Source organism: Simochromis diagramma, unplaced genomic scaffold, assembly GCF_900408965.1.
Source record: "Simochromis diagramma unplaced genomic scaffold, fSimDia1.1 OVJJ01000284.1, whole genome shotgun sequence".
Taxonomy (NCBI): domain Eukaryota; kingdom Metazoa; phylum Chordata; class Actinopteri; order Cichliformes; family Cichlidae; genus Simochromis; species Simochromis diagramma.
This window is the reverse complement of record NW_024386871.1, coordinates 2,809,732-2,830,504: the sequence shown is the minus strand read 5'-3', so window position 1 is coordinate 2,830,504 and position 20,773 is coordinate 2,809,732. Positions and strand designations below refer to the sequence as shown.

Below are 20,773 nucleotides of genomic sequence, written 5' to 3'. Positions count from 1 at the left end.
AATGTTAATTAAAGCACAATACAAATACATCATGTTTGAATTTAAATAAATGTTTGGGGTTTTTTTTGTTTATGCAGTGTGCTTCTTCTTATTTGCTGTCCTTACATTTTCTCTATTCTAGCCGGTTTGTGACACCTCCGACGGGTTCCAGTAGCCGGTACATGGGCCAACAGAACAGTCCAGTACCCAGCCCATACACTCCTCAGAGCCCTGCCACAGGTTACATACAGCAGTATCCCCACCAACAACCACCCAGCTATAACCAACACCAACAGATTCAACAAGGTGAGAACCTGTGTTTAATGTTAATGCGCATGCATGGACACTCAGAACTCATCATTAATTTTTTTTCTAATGTTAAACTTGCGACTAAGTCTGATGGCATCTTTGTTTGATTTCGTCAGCCATATCCGTAGCTTTGGCTTCTGGAAACTCTGTTCCCTTTGAATTGAATAATAAGCAGGGGTTTGACTGAATTCATATTCTTCATACATAACTCGAATGTACACTGAAGTTCTCACATCAGATAATTGTGGCTCCTATAATTAAATATAATTTGTGGAAATATTTATGTTTTGTATTTACAAGGCCATTGCTGGTGTACACAAACATGACCTTTTTCTGTTAATTCTACAAGTGTGTGTGTGTGTGTGTGTGTGTGTGTGTGTGTGTGTGTGTGTGTGTGTGTGTGTGTGTGTTAACAGTGTTGTTCGATTCTCAAATATTGTTGGCTAAGCGCCAACAAAAGTTTGGCACTTATACACAAACAGGTTGACTATACACTGATTAGGTACACATTTTAAACTGTGTGCATATTTTGTGTTGGTCTCTCTTGTTCTGAAATAGCTCTGACACATCTGGGCATGAACACTGGACCTCTGGGTGTCCTAGTGTTTGACACATTTGGTCTGTGGTTTGTGGGGTGGAGACTGTGGATCAGCTGTGTTTTGGTGCATTGAGATTATATTCTTCGTTTATGCCTTGGAGAGTTATTATAATTTAGTATTTTTTTTTTTTTTTTTTATCTTGACATTTTTCACAATTTAGCGTAGTTTCAGTTGGTTTCCAAAAATATTTTTTGGTAGTTTTTATTGTTTTAAAATGTTTAGTTTATTGATTTCTGTGCTAGTTTTAGTCGTTTTGATTATAACTGTATGAAAGGCATATGTCAGAAAAAACCTTTTGAAAGCGGTTTCAACAAACAGCACAGCCTCATCAGGCAAGTTGAAATGTAGTTTTTTTGTTTTGTTTTTAAGTTGGATTAAAATTAAGGCTAGCTTCTCCAATTTTTTCTAATATGTGTTTTTTATTTTTAGTTAACTCAAATCTTTCTTTATATCTATTGTTAGTTTTTAGATTAGTTTTAGTAAGGTATAATAACCTTGATGGCATGGGCTTTTATTCACCTTCTTGTTCCATACTTGAACAGTATTTATGGTGTGGTGGATACATTGTCTTCCCTGGGGAGGAAGTTGTTGGGGAGTGCTATTACAAAAGGGGGCACTCGAAGTCAGAACTCAAGTTTCTCTGTTCAATTGTAACAAAATCATGAGTTATTTACATGTCAGCAGGTTTAATCTTGTAGGTTTCATATACAAATACTCATGAGCTAACTTCTGATTGCCTTTCTATATGGTCCTGATGGTTGAAATTATTGATTCACTTATTATTTTGCCTGATGAAATCTCTTTGAGGAACTTCGAAGCATTTAAAAAAAATCACTGGTCATATGCATACTTACTTATTTTATCAGCAATTTTTGGGTACACCTCCAGTTCAAAAGAATTGTATTTATTTTGTTTTAATCAGCAATGTTTGTATTTCCCTACTAGTGGATAATAATAAAATAATGTCTTTTTTCTGCTAGTGTCTGTGGCCAGTCCCATGGTTCCAGGTGGGATAAGAAACATCCATGAGGGCAAAGTAACAGGGCAGATCCCTAATGCTGCCAACCACCACTCAGACAGACACGGTACTGAAGATTACCTGAACATTGTACATCGACTGGGAAATGAGGTACAACTGACACCGTTTTTAAATAGATGAATGTGTATTTACTACATACCACAATAAAACCCTGAATATATTTATCTGGTACAATTTATTTAGGTCTTAACAGTAGCTGTGTTGATATAATTGAGAGCAATGTTGAAAGTTGAGTGTAAAGGTGTTACATGCTAACTTGTTTGTATTGTCTCTCTTTTGGAGGAGGGTGATTCTGCCATGAGAAATCCATCTTTTCCTCTGAGGTCTCCACAGTCAGGCTGCTCCCCAGCTAGCAGTGAAGGAACGCCCAAACGTAAGGACACTCGAAGTGGAAAGGAGGCACTACAGTGCATACACTTTGCTTACCTTTTCTTCATTATGGGAGAAGCTGCTACATACTCTGAAACACTGCTTTGAGGCTGTTATCCCTCATCAGAGAGAGATGTCTGGATTTGTGTAGTTTAATGTTTTCTGAAGAATGTCACTTTTTCACTACTCTTATCTCCTCTTCCTTGTGTTCTTCCTTCTTCACAGCGGGTTCTCGTCCCCCACTGATTCTCCAGTCACCACCCCCGTATGCACCCTCACCAAGGGAAGGAGTACCTGACCAGAAACAGCAGCTACAGCAAAGAAAGAAAGTCCCAATAGTAAAAGAGGAGAAAGATATGTACGACATTGTTAGCTCTCCAAACAAGGACTCAACAAAGCTCACCCTCAAGCTGTCCAGGGTCAAGTCAAATGAGTCGGATCCCCCAGGTGAGATGTTGTTTTTCTCCATCAGTTTCACAACTATTTGATCTACTAGAAATGCTGATGAGGTACATCGTGATGCATCATTTTAGATCAACAGGACTACCACCACCCCTTTTGAATCCAACCACGTAAAGTGTTTCTGTTAATATCTCAGGTGATGTTATGCCAGGCATGGATCAGAACTCAGACAATATGGAGGCAGAACTGGGCTTTCAGCAGGTTCCTGTTCTCCAGCAAAATCTGGGAGCGCGGCTGCAACATCAGCAGCAAGTAGGTGGTGCCAGTGGACTTCAGCCTCCCAGTTCCCCTTATGATGAGGCAGAGCTGGATGCACTTGCTGAAATTGAAAGGATAGAACGAGAGGCTGCTAGTGAGAAGTGCTCCAAGGAGGTGCAAGATAAAGGTGTGTAAGAGAAGTTCACATAGAATTAACATTTACATATAACTCTACAGCTAAAAAATGTTTTGCTTTGAATTATAACATCTTGTCATGGTATTTAATTTTAATTACTTGTCTCTCTCTTTACAGACAAGCCACTGAAGAAGAGAAAGCAGGACTCCTTTCCCCTGGAACCAGGTGCAGGGGGACCAGGTGGGCCCACAGGTGCCCCGGGCAGCGGATCAACAGGAGGGGGCAATGCTGGCAAACTGACTCCGCAAGAGGCCACTGCAGCTGGGAACGGTGCCAGCCGCCCTCCCCTCATGGTGAGCATCGACCTCCAGCAGGCAGGCCGAGCTGACGGTCAGCTCGACCCCTGTCTGGCTGCCCCTGTCCCTGCCCTTGAGGCCCAACGCTGGCCTGAAGAACCAGCTAGTGGGCCAGCTGCTGTGGAGGGTTCTGACACAGTTTTGCGATTGAAACCAGATGGACGACCGGAAGTCATCAAGAACAGGGTCGATAAGCATGACAGCAGGAGAGAAGGTCGGGAATCCTCAAAGCACAGACATGATGAGAAGTCCTCAGACAGACGTGGAGAATTGCCCAAGTCGTCAAACAGGGACCGTGAGTCTGACAGGGATAGGAGGCATCGGAGTGAGACTGGCCGAGACAGGCGGTCCCCTGATTCTCGCTCCCGAAGCGATCGAGATAGGTCTGGCTTCAGGGCTTCCTCCACTGGAGACCCTGGTCGGAGCAGCAGTAGACAAGATGGTTCCAAACTCCCCTCGTCAGCTTCTGGTGCTAAACTTCCAGATTCTTTCCCTGCTCAGCTTCTGGGAGGGCATAGTGGCGCACTGAAGAACTTCCAGATCCCTAAGGTGATCTGGGCTGACCCAAAACAAATATCTACCCACCTACCAATCATTCAGCTGTCACTGCCTGCAATCTCACAAAACCAAATCATACCATTATACACTCTTTTGGTTTTAGTTTCCCATTTGTAAGCCTTTTTTTATTCTCGGTGTTGGTCTTTAATTTTCTTTAACACATTAACCACACTTAACTGTCTTTTAGAGTAGAAAAAGTAGAGGTAATTATTTTGTTTATCTTGTATGAATGAAAGCAAGCACATTTAAAGAAATCTTCCACTGCTGTTTTTTTGTGGGGGGATTGCATGCAAGTAAATCATTTCTGTAAGCACTTCACCTGGTTGAGTGTGACCCCTCTGCCAAAGGTTTTGTCCTTCCTGGCTAGTCCTCTGTTTGGTTATGTACTAGGCCTGACTTTCCTGTCCATCTTGACTGGCGATGCCAAAGAAAAAGGGCACAAAATGCTTCAATTTCTATGCTTAAATTATCCAGACATAATCAAACTATATATGCACTCTCTTCAGATTAGAAGTTCAAATGGTTGAAGTTCAAGAGCTCTCTGTGGTTAGGATAGAGGCGAGGCTAGACTTGGAGGTAGAGCTGGACAACACCAGTGGTTCTGTAGTGAATAGACATCTGGAAGTTCTTAGTAGTACTTAGCAATGATTTAGCTGGTAATTGACAGAGCATGTCTGTCTATGGTTGTGTAGGAAAGGCTGCCAGTGCAGTGTTCACTAAGAATTTATGACTGTCCTCACAACGGGTTGACTGTGAGGACAATCATGGGAAGAATCATGTTGTAAGAAATTTTATGCCCAGATTGTTGACATGACGTTGAAGATCAAGAGTGGTACGATGACTGAAATGATGTTAAAAATAGCTGGTTAGGTATTTAAATGTTATTCAGTTACTAAAGATTTGTAGACTTGACAAAGCTTCTTAAATATATTCTTAATGTGAACAAAGGTTGCATCAATGAGCTGCTGCTCACTCCCACTTTTCACTTAGCACAATTAGCACAAATTACTTGTTGCACTGCAAGCGTAATACAAGTGGGAACATCCAAAATTGCATCCTAAGTTTTGGCTAGTCACTCCCAATTAGAAGTGGGACTGCACTGCAGTGTCGACAACACCATGTGTTCACTGTTTGTTCTACAAGTTAAGACCTGGATATTTTTGGAAAAACAGTGGAATATATCTTTGTGCTTTGCTATCAAGACACTGGAAACTAACATCAAAATCACCAATTTCATTTCAGTTTGAGTCATTATTCACACCTTATTTTCTGTTCTGAATGAAGCCCATGTTTTCTTTCTAATTGTGTGAAGTGTGGAACATATTGATTTTTGAACTTGACTATACTGGATGTTTTTTCTCACTCCTATCTTATTTTTTCCTCCCAGATCAATCGTGACAAGGAAGGCAGTGGATCGACTGAAAGTCATATGTGGGGCCAGCCAAAAGTTAAACTGGAGAGGCTGGGATTGGTGCAGGACTTGGAGAAGCGCCCCAAGCCTGTAGTGGTTCTAAAAAAGCTATCAGTTGACCAGATCCAGAGGATCATTCGGCACAGCAAGTCTGGAAAGAACCGACTCTCCTCAGGAAAGTCCGGCAAAAGTAAGAAGCTGTTTTTAAATTCTATTTACAATGTGTTTTTTCACTCTATACCAGTGGTTCCCAAACTTTTTTTGCTAGGCCCCCCTTTATTTTACAAGAAAAATGTAAAGCGCTGCTCCCGACGAAGGGAAAGCCAATTCTGCAGGGGAGACCTACCTTGGCACTTGTGCAGGTGAAACCAAAGGGCAGATATGTTTCACCATATTTTCTAGTCTTTGGCTTAGAATGAAGTTGGTTTGGAAACATATTCACTTATGCTTCATCTCCTGCTTTGCGTTTCTGTGGGTGCCCTGCGCTAGCAGTGTCCAAGCGTTTTGTTTCCCCCCCCCCCCCTTTTCATATCGCGCCCCCCTACCATGGCTCTGCGCCCCCCCCTTAGGGGATGGGCCCCACACTTTGGGAAAGTCTGCTCTATACAATGAAATTATTTTGCTAATAATTGTATAATATTATTGTCAAATTTTCAGGTGGTATGGACCCAGCAGTTTTGAAGGAGCTGCCCCCAGAGCTGCTGGCAGAGATCGAGTCTACCATGCCCTTATGTGAAAGGGTAAAGATGAACAAGAGGAAACGAAGCACAGTAAATGAGAGGCCCAAATATGCTGAGGTCAGCTCCGATGAAGACTATGACGCAACTGGAGAGTGTGAGTCAATTCATTCAATTCTAACTTATACCAAACTATTTTTTGCAGGTTCTTTTACTGAGAATTGAGAATTTATTTATTTTTTTTAATTTAGCTTCTTTTTTCAGAGTTTAGGCCTTATTATTTTATGCTAAATCTCTACAGCTGCAAGGAAGCGGCAGCGCAGAGAGAAAGACAGAGCTTGGGAGTTCGAAGAGAGGGAGCGCAGAGGGTCAGGGGAACACCGGAAAAGTGGGCACCGAGACAGCCGCCGAGGATCAGGGAGCCGCTACCGAGACTCATCTGAGGAAGATTCGCCGCCTCCGAGCATGAGTGAAGGTCTGTAATTTAAGTGCTACAAATGGTCTTTGTTTCCCTTCTGAAACATGTGTAGCAGAAGAGATTATTATGCCTTTGTTGGGTGTTCAGAATTAAATCAAACTGCCATTTTTGATTGTGGAGTTGGGTGTTTACATGTTTAAATGCATAAAAACACCTTAATTTTGCTTAATAGTATCAGGTAAATCTGATATGTGAAAAACTTGACAGCAGATTTTTACAGTAGATTTTTTTCTTGCACACCCCCTGAAAAAAAATTAAAAAAATTTTTTTCTCACACTTAGTTGCCAGAAAAATGAAGATGAAGGAGAAGCAGAAGAAACGGAAAGCTTATGAACCCAAGCTGACCCAAGAAGAACTGATGGACTCTTCTACATTCAAGAGGTTCTTGGCAAGCATTGACAACATACTGGAAAATCTGGAGGATGTGGATTTTACTACTATGGGTAAGTATCAGTACTGACTGTCAATGTGGGTATGTTGGTTTTCTTATATTTTATTAGAGTTTAGTCCTAATTTATTGGTTTATGTTTTCTAGCAGGAGACGATGATGAGATACCTCAGGAATTGCTGCTTGGTAAACACCAGCTGAATGAGCTGGGTAGTGAATCTGCCAAAATTAAGGCCATGGGCATCTCCAGCAGGGTACTATATTCTATTTATTCATAAAAAAAAACATCATTTGGGATGTTGTGGGTTTGTAATGGTTCTTCAGATGTAGATCTAAAAACCAGTGTCTGTTCTTACAGATCCCATCAGACAAGTTGGTGAAGCTTCTGAATATCCTTGAAAAGAATATCCAGGATGGGTCCAAGCTATCCACCATGATGAACCATGTGAGTGCCCTTCCTCCCTTTTCCTATTTTTCTTTATCTTTCAGCATTACTTAATATCTGGAGTATTTTTCTCCCTGCAGTGATGCACTGCGGAAATCTATATACAGAGACCATGAACAAAACATAATAATGCTGAAATAGCTGACAATCATAAAAAATACTCCACATTTCTTCCTGAAATACATAATAGCCTTCCTCATTCTGACACTGGTTTATTGATGTAGAAAGTGTTCACATTCTTTACTTTTTAACCACAGGACCATGACGCTGAAGACGAGGAAAGACTTTGGAGAGATCTGATAATGGAGAGAGTCACAAAGTCTGCAGATGCCTGTCTGACAGCTCTGAACATTATGACCTCAGCACACATGCCGAAGGCTGTCTACATAGAAGATGTCATAGAGCGGGTGCTGCAGTACACCAAGTTTCATCTTCAGAACACACTGTATCCACAGTATGATCCAGTCTACAGGGTGGACCCGCATGGAGGTACAGGAAGAATTCTGCATTCATTTTTCTTTATTAACTTTAGAAACTCTTCATAAACTTAACATTAGTAGTAGACCAAATGATAAATAAGCCAGTGCCAGTTTGTCAAACTGAAATAGATGATTGCTTTATGAAATCAGGAACAATTTTTTTTCAGCTTGCAAAATTATAGTATTTCTTAATTTAAGATTTTTAATTTTCTTATTATGTTCATTATCTTTTAAAAAATTACTTCTGTTGTTTTTATAGGTGGCATGTTGAGCTCGAAGGCAAAGCGTGCAAAATGCTCCACGCACAAGCAGCGTGTCATAGTCATGTTATACAACAAAGTGTGTGACATTGTCAGCAACATCTCTGAGCTCCTAGAGATACAGTTGCTTACAGACACCACCATCCTCCAGGTAAATGCTAAGAGTGTTGCACTTAGTACATTAGTTTAAGTCAGACATGCAGACATGCATTGCATTTTGCATGATTTCTCATATTGTGCATGTCCCGTTTTTCCAGGTTTCTTCTATGGGAATCACTCCATTCTTTGTAGAGAATGTCAGTGAGCTTCAGCTGTGTGCCATTAAACTAGTTACAGCGGTACGTCTGCACAAAAATTGAGTGTTTATTTAAAAGCATCCTTTTAGGGCATTTGGTCCAGAATGTTATTTTGCAATTTTTATCTTTTTTACATTTTTTTTTCATATTCTGCTGTATACAGGTGTTCTCACGTTATGAGAAGCATCGGCAGCTGATCCTTGAGGAGATCTTTACCTCTTTGGCCAGACTGCCCACCAGCAAACGCTCCCTCAGGAATTTCAGGTAACCCATTTTCACACTAATTCACATAAATTTGAGGCTATTCAGAGTTGCCAGGTTAATGCATGAATTGAGAGCTTTGAGAATTGTCTGACCATCAATGTAGAAATAAAAATTGTTCAGACGTGTTGATGTTTTTTTTTACTGGATTGTGCAATGCTAGTAACTTGTGGTTTATCCTGACCTTCTGTGTTTTAGGCTGAACAGTTCAGACCAGGATGGAGAACCGATGTACATCCAAATGGTAACAGCACTGGTTCTGCAGCTGATCCAGTGTGTGGTCCACCTACCCAGTGACAAAGATGTTTTTGAAGAGTATGACACCAAGGTAGGTGCACAAGCTGACAAACCCATACAAACATCAGCAAATTTAGTTTTATTCAATACAACATGCAGTCAGACACACCATTTGCTCAAGATTTTTTTTTTTTTTTGTTTTCAGGTGGATCAGGACGTGTTGATAACAAACTCTTATGAGACTGCAATGAGAACTGCGCAAAACTTCCTCTCAGTCTTCCTTAAAAAGTAATTTCAAATTGTTTTCTTCCTATTTATACTTTTTGATGACACTGTTGAATGTTGCTAAGATCCCTTTTGTCATCAGTCAACATTGAGACAAACTAGGAACGTTTTGAAGTAGCTGTAACTCTATAGGATTTTCCAGATGTATTCTGCCAGCTTGTTCAGCCGTATTAAAACTTCTGTCTTAATTCTGATCGTTGGCTGTCTGACCTTGATTATAATTGTTACCATTAATCATTTCTCATTATGCTCTCAGAGCATAGTTATTTTCCTGTTATTTATCCCCTTTCTTCCTTTTTTTGCCTCCCTCAGGTGTGGCAGCAAGCAGGGAGAAGAAGATTACCGTCCATTATTTGAGAACTTTGTCCAGGACCTACTTTCAACAGTGAACAAACCAGAATGGCCTGCTGCAGAGCTGCTGCTCAGTTTGCTTGGGAGACTGCTGGTTAGCATGACTAAGATCTTTCTTTAAACTGGAAATGCAAGTATTTTTCTCAGTGTTTCTGAGAACAGATGATCCAGATTAATAGCAGGAGATGACTTTGTTAAAAGTCATGGAGGCTCCAGGAAAGCAAATGTTCCTATTTTATACAACATTTTCAAAACATTTGTGTCACAGTTGATCAAACTTGACCTCTGTGGTTTATGAAAATCAACTTTATGACAGCAGTTTTTTTTCAGTTTGGCTTTTAAATGAGAGTGTTCTTGTGTTCATCCATTCCTGTGCCTTTTTCTCCTATTAGGTACACCAGTTCAGTAATAAGCAGACAGAGATGGCTCTGAGAGTAGCATCTCTAGACTATTTGGGCACAGTGGCTGCACGTCTGAGGAAGGATGCAGTGACAAGCAAGATGGACCAGAGATCAATTGATCGTATCGTACAAGAGGTAAAAGGACAGCTTTGAATTTAATGATTTAGGATACTGTTTTCTTGTTTTTTATGGGGACAGAAATGAGTAAAATGCAGAAAATGTGTTCTTGCTTGATGATTTACATTCCTACCATTTGGCACAATAAACATATTTTCCCACTTATTCTTCCCCGTTTAAAGTCTCAAGGCAGCGATGAGACCCAACAGCTACAGAAGGCTCTGCTGGACTACTTGGAGGAGAACGCTGAGACAGATGCCTCACTGGTGGTGGGTATTTTCATTAGGTTGAATGTGGTGAACTCTTTAAGGTTTAGATATAAGTTTCACATTGCATTTGAACTGGCTTTTGAGGAATCTGTTGGAAACTACCATATTAATAAATCTTTCTTCTCTTAAATAAGAAGACATATCTTAAATGGTTTAAAACGGTATTTGCTCATGTTATCTCTGTGTGCAAATAAAAATGTTCCTTACTGCAAGTAATTATTTTCTTTGAATGCTATGAATGTAATACTGAGATCTGTTTTGCATTCTAGTTTGCTAGAAAGTTTTACATTGCTCAGTGGTTCCGCGATGCCACCACCGAGGCTGAAAAGTCCATGCGTAACCAGAATCCAAAGGACGAAGACTCTTCAGACGGCCCGCAACATGCCAAGGAGGTGGAAACTACCGGAGAAATTATGCAGCGTGCTGAGAAGCGCAAGAAGTTCCTGCGCAACATCATTAAGACCACGCCAGCTCATTTCACCACACTGAAGTAAGAATGTGCGATATATCAGCAGTGTACTTTCTTTTATTTGCACAAGTGCAGTTGTGTGACTGTGCAAGTCTGTAACCTGCTTCTCAACAGAATGAACTCTGACACTGTGGACTATGAAGATGCCTGTTTGATTGTGCGTTATTTGGCCTCTATGAGGCCGTTCGCCCAGAGCTTTGATATTTATTTAACACAGGTAAGAGTGTGATTTTCTTTTTAGCAAAAGCATTTCAATCCCCCCCCCCAGAGAAACATAAACATTCTTTGTTCTTTACCAGATTTTACGAGTCCTTGGAGAAAGTGCCATCGCTGTAAGGACTAAAGCCATGAAATGTCTGTCTGAGGTCGTGGCTGTTGATCCCAGCATACTGGCAAGGGTATGTCTCTATCTCTGTTTATAGTAGCAAGTGCATTAATTGTTAACATTTTTTTTACTGCACATGATGCTGTCTTAACTTATATTCTTTGTATGGCTTTGCTCTTTCAAAATTTACTTCTTATTCTGCAGCATTCTGTTCAGAAGGTATCTTGTAATTCTTGTAGTTTGCTATATGCTGACTGATTGCTGTCTTTGTCTGCAGTCCGACATGCAGCGTGGTGTCCATGGTCGTTTAATGGACAACTCCACCAGTGTGAGAGAGGCAGCTGTAGAGCTGCTGGGCAAGTTTGTGCTCAGCAGACCCCAACTCACTGAGCAATATTACGACATGCTCATAGAGAGGATACTGGTAAGTTGTCCAGTCAGTCACTTATTCCCAGTTATGCTGTGGTTTGCATATAGGTGCTAAAGGCGCAAAAGCAAAAAACACAGCTGTGACTTCACATGCTAGGTCCATCGTGTGTCCACCACACCTTGAGTGTGACATTAGGATGCTGGGTTATAATAGCTAACATTTTTCAATTCTGTACCAATTGATTGATTTGGAAATACTTGATGTTTTTCCATAGATAATGAGGAAATATAGCATTAGAATTATCATTACTATAATTATTTTAGCTTTTACACTGTTTTGGCATATTCATCATTGTACTGTGGGCTTTTAGGCTACGTCCACACGTACCCGGGTATTTTTGAAAACGCAGATTTTTCTATGCGTTTGCACCTTTCGTCCACACGTAAACGGCGTTTTCGGTCACTGAACGAGATTAAACTCCGGCAGGGTGATATTTTGAAAACTCAGTTTTTGCATTTACGTGTGGACGAGAAAAACGCAGAAACCGCAGCGTCAAAGGTGTGCGCCTTTTTTGACGTCACACTGTGCGCCACGTTATTGTTTCGGTGAAATGAATTTCTACAATACTGTTACTGTTAATTGTACTCTCTGCAGTGTTTAAATGCTTACATATACACACACACAGTTACTGTCCCTCCACACATACGACTCGGTTCTGCTTCTATGCCCCAGCTTTGTTTACTGTTTCTAGACTTCTGATTGGCCAACATTTCTACACGGTTAGGAATATATCACCACCTGTTGCTTTGGCATGTTCCTAGCAGCGTTTTCCTTCATTTCTGCCTTTATGTGTGGACGGGATTATTTTTTTAAAACGAAAACAGAAAATCTCCGTTTTCAAAAATACCCGTGTACGTGTGGACGTAGCCTTAGTTGCTGTGTTTTTGCTTGGCCCTTCACTTGTGCTTTCATTGTTAAGCTGTCCCTAGCACCTGCAGGATGGTTTCTTACACAGATCAATACTAGTAATACTCATGTGTCTGTTGATGAACTGCATACATGTAAATATTGTGTTTTTCTCTGATTGCTGCACACTTCTTCTGGGCTAGTAATGCGGTTGTTGGCTTGTTTTGTGTTTGGTTGGGGTTTGTTTTGTTTTGTTTTGGAGGGGGGTACACCAAGTGTACATCAGAAATGTATTTGGAGAGTCCTAAAAAAATGGTTAATAGGGCAGTTTCAGGTTTTCTATTGCGTGAGTTATTTAAATCTGTTTTCCAGCAGCAGTTTAAGGTTTTAGGATTAAAAAGCACACGTGACAACATGCTGTTAGTACTAAAATTCAGGTGAACTCAAAGTCTTTCTAGTTACTCTCTGTGCTTAGCATCTGGGAAGTGAACAGTTGAAATTGTTGTCCCTGTTGTCATGGAAATGTTCAAGTGGGTTCATGAGAAGTTCACTCTTCATTACAGTCTTATTCTGCCACCTGTTGGTGAAAAAATGCTACTACACCAAATGCATACATTTCTCTTTTCTCTTTTTAAAATTCATTTTAAAAATTATACTTCAGTTTATTAATTTAATTGCTTTTTATTTTAGGACACTGGTATCAGTGTGAGAAAACGGGTGATCAAAATCCTCAGAGATATTTGTCTGGAGCAACCGACCTTCAGTAAGATTACTGAGATGTGCGTGAAGATGATCCGCAGGGTCAATGACGAGGAAGGAATTAAGGTATGGATCTGCTTACAGATGGTTGTTAAGACGTGGCTTCCATTCTTCATAGAATTCTTTGTAGATATTTATTATTTCATTTTTTTATTATTGCATTTCTTATTTATAGAAACTGGTGAATGAGACATTCCAGAAGCTGTGGTTTACTCCAACTCCAGCCCATGACAAAGAAACCATGACCAGGAAGATTCTCAACATCACTGATGTGGTACATTTAACTGAATTACCACTTTGTTGAATGATTTAAAATTATAAATGTAAAAAAAACAGTAGGGTGTCAGTTCTCAACCAGTAGTTGATGATTGCATATTATTAATCATTTCCTCTGATGTCTTTAGGTTGCAGCCTGTCGAGACACCGGCTATGATTGGTTTGAACAGCTTCTTCAAAATGTTAGCATTTGAGCTTTATTATATAATAGATATCTGTTTTGAGATCTGCTATTGTTTAAAACCTTATAAACATTTTTCTCCTTTCTTTAGCTCCTCAAATCTGAAGAGGACGCATCATATAAGCCAGCCGAAAAGGCTTGTGTTCAGCTCGTCGACAATCTGGTTGAACACATCCTTAAATACGAGGAGTCTCTTGCAGGTATGTTTGGATATATATTGGTTATATATTTAAATGTAAACATATATCCTTGCCTAAGCATTGTACTTGTACTGTAATTTTGCATGTATTGTTAACTCCTTTTCCCTCTATAGAGAACAAGGGGGTGAACTCAACACGGCTAGTGGCTTGTATCACCACCTTGTACTTGTTCAGCAAGATCAGCGCCCAGCTTATGGTCAAACATGCTATGACCATGCAACCCTACCTGACGACAAAGTGTAATGTAAGTTGTTTCCAAATTACTAATGTTTTTTGTTCTTGAAGAGTTATTAATGTGATAATGTTTACTAGTATATACTATAACTTTATATTGTTGATTTGTAAAGATAATTCAGTTGTTAAGTTAATGATTCGATTGAAAGGGAGAAGGAGTACTTTCTTTGAGTTGATTTTTCCTAATATACTTTTATAACATTCATATTTTGTTTCCCCTGCAGACTGCCAATGACTTCATGGTTATCTGTAATGTGGCAAAGATTTTGGAGCTTGTGGTTCCTCTGATGGAGCACCCCAGTGCAACTTTCCTTGCGACCATTGAAGAAGACCTCATGAAGCTCATCATCAAATATGGCATGACGGTGCGTGGCAGCAGTGTTTTAACAAGTTTATATAAGTTTGCCCAATTTAAGTATATAAGCTGTAAGCAGTTTTGTTAAAGAGGTAACATGATGGTTTATCTTCCTGTGTTCAGGTGGTCCAACACTGTGTGAGCTGTCTCGGAGCCGTTGTGAACAAAGTCACACACAACTATAAGTTTGTGTGGGCTTGCTTCAACAGATTCTATGGTGAGAGATGCTAATGCCTGGAGTAATAATGTTTGTGTTTAATAGGGATAGCATAGCTCTGCTGAATTTCCACATTAATCCATTCAAAAGCCAAAGAAATGTAACTATTTATATCCCACTGTTTCTTCAGAAGAGTGGATTTAGTTTAGCCACAAGTTCTCCAAAAAACATTGCAGAAGGCCTATAAACTATAAAATTCCATTTTAAGCAGACAGAGATTGAATGGAATTTAAAAAATTCAATTCAAATGTTTTTTTCGTCCCCTCTTAGGTGCACTTAACAGGCTGAAGGTTCAGCATCAGGAGGACCCAAACGACACAAAGTTGGTAGCAAACAAGCCTTTCCTGCTGCGATCCCTCTTCACCGTGGGTGCCCTGGCCCGACACTTTGATTTTGATCTGGAAGAGTTCAAGGGCACCACCAAGGTAGGGTAGTAGTTAATGATTAATTATTGATTAAAAATGAACATTTCAAATGAAAACTGGGTCTAATTTTGGATTACAGCTTTACGTCCAGTTATCTTCTTCTTTGAGGATCTTGTCCACAACCACGATTGGCTATGATGAAGCAGCTCATTATGCAACTTTATGATTGCTGTTTTAAAAAATATGTATGAAAATGTCTGCAGTTTCATAATTATGTGTTGACGTGTTGTCAAGGTTGTTATCAAGGAGAAAGTTCTTGAGCTGCTGCTATACTTCACCAAGCATGAAGATGAGGAGGTCAAGACCAAAGCCATCATTGGCTTAGGTAAGAACATAATGTTTTTTTAATGTGATTAGACTGACTCCAGGACCTACAGTGTCATTTTACCAGCTTATAGGACTATAATATAAAGACCAGAGATGAGCAAATGATTCCCTGGCCACAGCAGGTTGAGATTATATAGAAGGATGTGTCATTTACTTATTTTTACATGTATTTGATCTTTGTTATTCTTTTCACACAGGTTTTCTTGTGATCATGCATCCCAGCCAGATGTTTATGCCTGAGGTGAAGTCTTTGTATAATGGCATCCTGGCTGACAGTGGCTCCTCAATTAACCTCAAAATTCAGATCCTCAAAAACCTCCAGACATACCTTCAGGAGGAAGACACGCGGATGCAGGAAGCAGACAGAGAATGTAAGTAGATTTGTTTTTTTAAACAGCTTTTAGACGTCACAGTGAATAATATGCTTGTTATAACATTTTGTCAATTCAAGTGATTTTATTACTTCACTATATAAAAATGAACATCGTCTAGAAGGGACAATCTGTATATTTTATGGTTTTTTTGTACTTGTAGGGAAGAAAATGTCCAAACAAGAGGATCTGAAGGAGATGGGAGACATCTCTTCGGGGATGAGCAGCTCCATTATGCAGCTTTATTTAAAGCAGGTGTTGGAGGCTTTCTTCCACACCCAATCCAGCGTACGTCACTTTGCTCTCAACGTCATAGCTCTCACGCTCAACCAGGGTCTCATCCATCCTGTTCAGGTAATTGAAAGCAAGAACTTATCACGTGTCATTATTATATCACTATCAATAAATAATTGTTTGTGTTTGGTCTATTGATAGCACTTTTTTTCCTCAAAGTAATTTTTGTATGCAAGCATCTTAAAGCTAACCAATATTCATTAGTTTGTAGTTATTGTAAAATCACTAGTTACTTTCATTTTAATCTGTTTTCTCTTTTTTTCATGAACAGAAGTAAAATGCATATGCATGTGAACTTCACTGCTTTTATCCTGTCTGTGTAGTGTGTACCCTACCTCATTGCAATGGGAACAGACCCAGAGCCCAGCATGAGGAACAAAGCAGACCAGCAGCTGGTGGAGATTGACAAGAAGTACACAGGATTCATCCACGTGAGTTGGTGTTTTTCATTTTTTTCGCATTCCAGATTTAGGTCTTACCTTGTTACTTTTTGGGTTTTTTTTGTCTTCTTTTAACCCTCTTTACCTTTAGCACAAACGGCTGCAAAAAACAACCAGAATAACAGTAATACAGTATGGACAAGATGAGCCTTAGATTTATGTGACAAAAAAATCCATCCGTGCATTTTCTTAACCGCTTGTCCAGTTCAGGGTTTTGGGGTGCTAGAGCCTATCCAGGTGTGTCAGGGCGAAAGGCAGGGTACACCCTGTACAGATCACAACATTTATTCTACCCACTGCACCATTTAATGCCAGAACAGTTTCCAGTCTCTTGAGAGATCATGTTCTGGATCTTCTGCTGTAAAGAAGATCAAAAAACATAACATTCAGGATTTTGGTCTAATCTAATGATAAATGTACCACAGCCATTCATTTATTCACTGTTCTTTTTAATAAAGTGAATGTACATGATACTTTTTTTTTTAAAAGGAACATTATCAGTACAATAATTGTCCCAGTAGTGATAGAAATGCTGTGTTTCTAACACTCGTCACCCAATATATTTTATAACAGATGAAGGCAGTTGCTGGGATGAAGATGTCATACAGTTTGCAGCAGGCCATTAATTCATCTCGTAAATCCATCATAAGAGGATTCAGACAGGACGAGACCCACTCGGCACTCTGCTCCCACCTCTTCACTATGATCCGAGGGAACCGACAACACCGGAGGGCTTTTCTCATCTCGCTGCTGAACCTCTTTGATGACAGTGCTGTGAGTTAACCAGCATTCATCTTAGCACATGTTATGACTCCTTAGTGCCAAATGGTGTTTCCTAATTAACTGTATGCAATGTAAAAATATACTTTGAGTTCTTTGCTTTGTGGTAAGTGTAATAACTGGTGTGTTATGACAACTCTTAAGGTTAGAACTAGCCTGACATCATTATGCAAATGTAAATTAGTCTAGAAATGCCGCTGGTTACAACTAGATAGAATTACAACAAATCAGAACAACACAATGTGTACAATAATACCCATATTAGGCCAAATGTAAAGAGAGAAAAGGGAATCCAGACAAATGAAAACATGAGCTTTCAGATTCCTCTGGTTGCTGAGCTTGGATAACACTGATCTTAAAGGAAGACCTTTTTATTAAGCGACAAATGCTGAAGTTCAGTCTACAATATTACATCTTTTCTGATTTCAGTATACACAGTTAACTTTTATGTATGAGCATTTGAACTCAAATTGGGTAATATTGCACTGTTATTTTGTACCAAGTGCTAACTTTTGATCAAGCTCCACATTTCTTTTCTTTCTGCAGAAGACGGACGTAAACATGCTCCTGTTTATCGCAGACAACCTTGCTTGTTTTCCATACCAGAGCCAGGAGGAGCCTCTCTTCATCATGCACCATATAGACATCACCCTGTCCGTCTCTGGCAGCAACTTGTTGCAAACCTTTAAAGAGGTGGGGAAGACATGAGATTTATTCTTTTTTTTTTTAAATCCAGAGAATTACACTGCTGGAACAAAAAAAAATATTAATAGATTGTCCTTTCTGTCCAGCTTCTTCTAAAGGAACCAAGACGTAAGGAGAAAAAGGTCAAGAAAGAGTGGAAGAACACATCAGATGGCGAAGATGATGAGGAAAAGATGAACTGCGACTCTTGGAGGAGTGAAGATGCAGAGAACAGCAACGGTGAGGACAATGAAGACACTGACGACGATGTGGTACGACGGCCAAAAAAGACGAAAAAACCTGTTGCAAACTCGGAGAGCTCGGAGTCCGAGTCTGATCTGGAGGATTTGGATGTGGACGATGTGGAGAAAGTAATGAGGCTCCTCCCAGATAATCCCACAGGTCTCTTGGACTTTGCAAACGCAGTTCAGGGCATTCTGCTTCTGCTGGTGCTCAAACAGCATCTGAAAAACCAATATGGATTCTCTGACAGGTTAGTAATTCTGGATTGATTTAACAAACTCATAACATCTGCCAAAATGGGACCTTGTGACTTCTACAACTGACCAAAAAATGTTTTGTCTTCCAACAGTAAAATCCAGAAGTACTCTCCAACAGAGTCAGCCAAGGTGTACGACAAGGCAGTGAACAGAAAAGGCAACATTCACTTTCACCCACGACAAACCATCGACTTTATCTCCAACAACATGGCTCACGCCACGCTGACAGATGGTGTAAAGAAGCAGATAGTCAAACAGTATCTAGATGTAAGTAACAAAGCTTAATCAGCCTGACTAAAGTGTTTTGAGTTCACTGGTTTATATTATTGTCTGTCCTCTAAGCAGTTACATACACGAGTTTAGTGTAGAATTTAATTATCACACAAAAATGTTTTTTAATAATTTTTTCTTACTTACTGAACTTACTAAAATATGAGTTTTGCCTTAAATTTGCGATTCAAACTAGAGATGGCACGATACCACATTTTATGTCTGATACCGATATTATAAATTTGGATATCTGCCGATACCGATATGAATCCGATATAGTGTATTTTTTAATCAATAAAACTGTTTTTTTTTTTTTTTTTTTAATATCTTGCTGCATTTTGTATAAGTTCATACTCAAGTTTAAAAAAAAAAAAAAAAAAAAACCCCACTAAAGCTATTCTGTTACGGCTGTATGCAAAAAATACACTGCACCCAAAATATTTCATAGTTCAGCAATACTGATCGATCTAATAAACTTAAACCTACTCCATCCTCCCTATTCTGGTATTTTAAAGAGTACTTAGCAGAAATATTAAGCAACCTAAGTAAGTAAGAGTTGCCAACTCCCAGCAAAAAAAAAAAATAAAAAAAAAAAAAAAAAAAAAATAAAATAAGGGAACCACCCCCCACCCTCGCGATGCTTAAACGACGTAATCAACTTTAATTTAATGCATGTGATAAAAAAATAAAGGCACAGAAATCAATTATTTTTCCACAATAATTAAGTAGATTCAACATCTTTCTTCAACAGAACTGCAGACTGCACAGATGGTACCTTCCCAAAGGGAAAAGTACTATAGCTTACTAGGGTATATTAGACTTAATAGTTACTATATACAGTAATGGACTAATATACATTTTACATCAGATTAAAACTTTGGGTGTAAGATTCAGATAATTATTTAATAAAAGCTAGACATTTTAAGTTACAATAAGAAAGAAAAGTATTTCTTTGTGCCCCCCTTTTCCCCGTTAATACCCTATCTGGCCCCCTGGCATAACCTTGCTAGATCCGCCCCTGCACAGTTACCAGCCGTCAGCTGCGTAGAAAAGGATCCTGGTGTAGAAAGTAATATTAAATAAATTCTAACAACAGCTTATCAAGCTTAAACGTGCTGCTGTTGTTCAGCCACTGGTTTCCCCTTTCTGGTGCAAAGTTGGCCATAAACAAACAAGAGAGACGGGAGTTGCTACAGAAAAGCCGATCAGCCGATCATTGATCAGTTTCATGATTGAAGTAGCAACAGGAGATGGAGAGAGAAGAGGCAGTCGCTCCATAAATCGGTTGTTAAGCTTAACGTGCGAATGCTTTACAAACATTCAGAGATGAACTTACCCACTTGCTTTACTTCTCTCTGGGATCACTTTCTCGGAGATGAAATGCCGGCTTGGTAGCAAGGATCCAAATGCTCAATCAGACCGCTGACAGGTCTCGCACGCCACAGCCTCTCTATCACGTGATGCATACTGCTCCGACGTGCTAAGGTTATGAGCTGAGTTACGCCATGTCGCAAGTTTTGTGAGGTGCTTTCGTGATATTTAATGGATCGGGTTAGGATTTTTTATTTCTCACCGATATCCGATCCAGTAATTTAGGTCAGTATCGGACCGATACCGATATGTAATACCGGATCGGCCCATCTCTAATTCAAACAGACTGCAGTGAATATGAGTTTTGCCCTTTATTCAATATTTGGTTTGCAGTGTTATAACTGCTGATTAGCCTGAAGCTTCGTCTCAAAGTTGGTTTCTTGTCTTTTTACTTTTCACAGTTCAAAGTTCTGATGGAACATCTGGACCCAGATGAAGAGGATGAGGAAGGGGAAGCATCTGCCAGTGCGAACATCAGAAACAAAGCCATAAATGCTCTATTGGGAGGCTCCGGCCCCCTGTCAGGACCGAGTCCGCGCAATCAGGCCGGACCAGAGACGGATGATGATGATAGTGATGGTGACGAGAGGACCCCAGGGGTGAGATAAATGGATACACACTCTTTTTGTAAAATGCTAATTAAAAGCAATTGAGGAAAT

General features: G+C 39.7%; 1 protein-coding gene across 3 annotated transcripts in view; it reads left to right on the top strand.

Annotated features, from left to right (window-relative positions):
• LOC120733435 (nipped-B-like protein A) overlaps positions 1-20,773 on the top strand; it is a 28,269-nt gene that overhangs the window by 6,124 nt on the left and 1,372 nt on the right. For 2 of the 3 annotated variants that reach the window (XM_040031636.1, XM_040031635.1), the window contains 42 exons: positions 122-285; positions 1,868-2,016; positions 2,209-2,299; positions 2,521-2,742; positions 2,894-3,142; positions 3,269-3,444; positions 5,393-5,606; positions 6,074-6,250; positions 6,395-6,568; positions 6,853-7,014; positions 7,107-7,213; positions 7,318-7,404; positions 7,662-7,893; positions 8,143-8,294; positions 8,401-8,481; positions 8,603-8,703; positions 8,899-9,028; positions 9,143-9,225; positions 9,535-9,667; positions 9,966-10,109; positions 10,274-10,360; positions 10,630-10,850; positions 10,944-11,046; positions 11,129-11,227; positions 11,432-11,578; positions 13,121-13,255; positions 13,365-13,463; positions 13,594-13,647; positions 13,738-13,846; positions 13,960-14,090; positions 14,305-14,445; positions 14,559-14,652; positions 14,923-15,077; positions 15,312-15,402; positions 15,602-15,775; positions 15,939-16,129; positions 16,393-16,500; positions 17,083-17,283; positions 17,836-17,982; positions 18,081-18,466; positions 18,566-18,740; positions 20,516-20,713. In XM_040031636.1, the coding sequence (XP_039887570.1) occupies positions 122-285; positions 1,868-2,016; positions 2,209-2,299; positions 2,521-2,742; positions 2,894-3,142; positions 3,269-3,444; positions 5,393-5,606; positions 6,074-6,250; positions 6,395-6,568; positions 6,853-7,014; positions 7,107-7,213; positions 7,318-7,404; positions 7,662-7,893; positions 8,143-8,294; positions 8,401-8,481; positions 8,603-8,703; positions 8,899-9,028; positions 9,143-9,225; positions 9,535-9,667; positions 9,966-10,109; positions 10,274-10,360; positions 10,630-10,850; positions 10,944-11,046; positions 11,129-11,227; positions 11,432-11,578; positions 13,121-13,255; positions 13,365-13,463; positions 13,594-13,647; positions 13,738-13,846; positions 13,960-14,090; positions 14,305-14,445; positions 14,559-14,652; positions 14,923-15,077; positions 15,312-15,402; positions 15,602-15,775; positions 15,939-16,129; positions 16,393-16,500; positions 17,083-17,283; positions 17,836-17,982; positions 18,081-18,466; positions 18,566-18,740; positions 20,516-20,713 (6,274 nt within the window). The remainder of the gene's footprint in view (positions 1-121; positions 286-1,867; positions 2,017-2,208; positions 2,300-2,520; positions 2,743-2,893; positions 3,143-3,268; positions 3,445-5,392; positions 5,607-6,073; positions 6,251-6,394; positions 6,569-6,852; positions 7,015-7,106; positions 7,214-7,317; positions 7,405-7,661; positions 7,894-8,142; positions 8,295-8,400; positions 8,482-8,602; positions 8,704-8,898; positions 9,029-9,142; positions 9,226-9,534; positions 9,668-9,965; positions 10,110-10,273; positions 10,361-10,629; positions 10,851-10,943; positions 11,047-11,128; positions 11,228-11,431; positions 11,579-13,120; positions 13,256-13,364; positions 13,464-13,593; positions 13,648-13,737; positions 13,847-13,959; positions 14,091-14,304; positions 14,446-14,558; positions 14,653-14,922; positions 15,078-15,311; positions 15,403-15,601; positions 15,776-15,938; positions 16,130-16,392; positions 16,501-17,082; positions 17,284-17,835; positions 17,983-18,080; positions 18,467-18,565; positions 18,741-20,515; positions 20,714-20,773) is intronic. The other variant, XM_040031637.1, reaches the window with a different exon arrangement.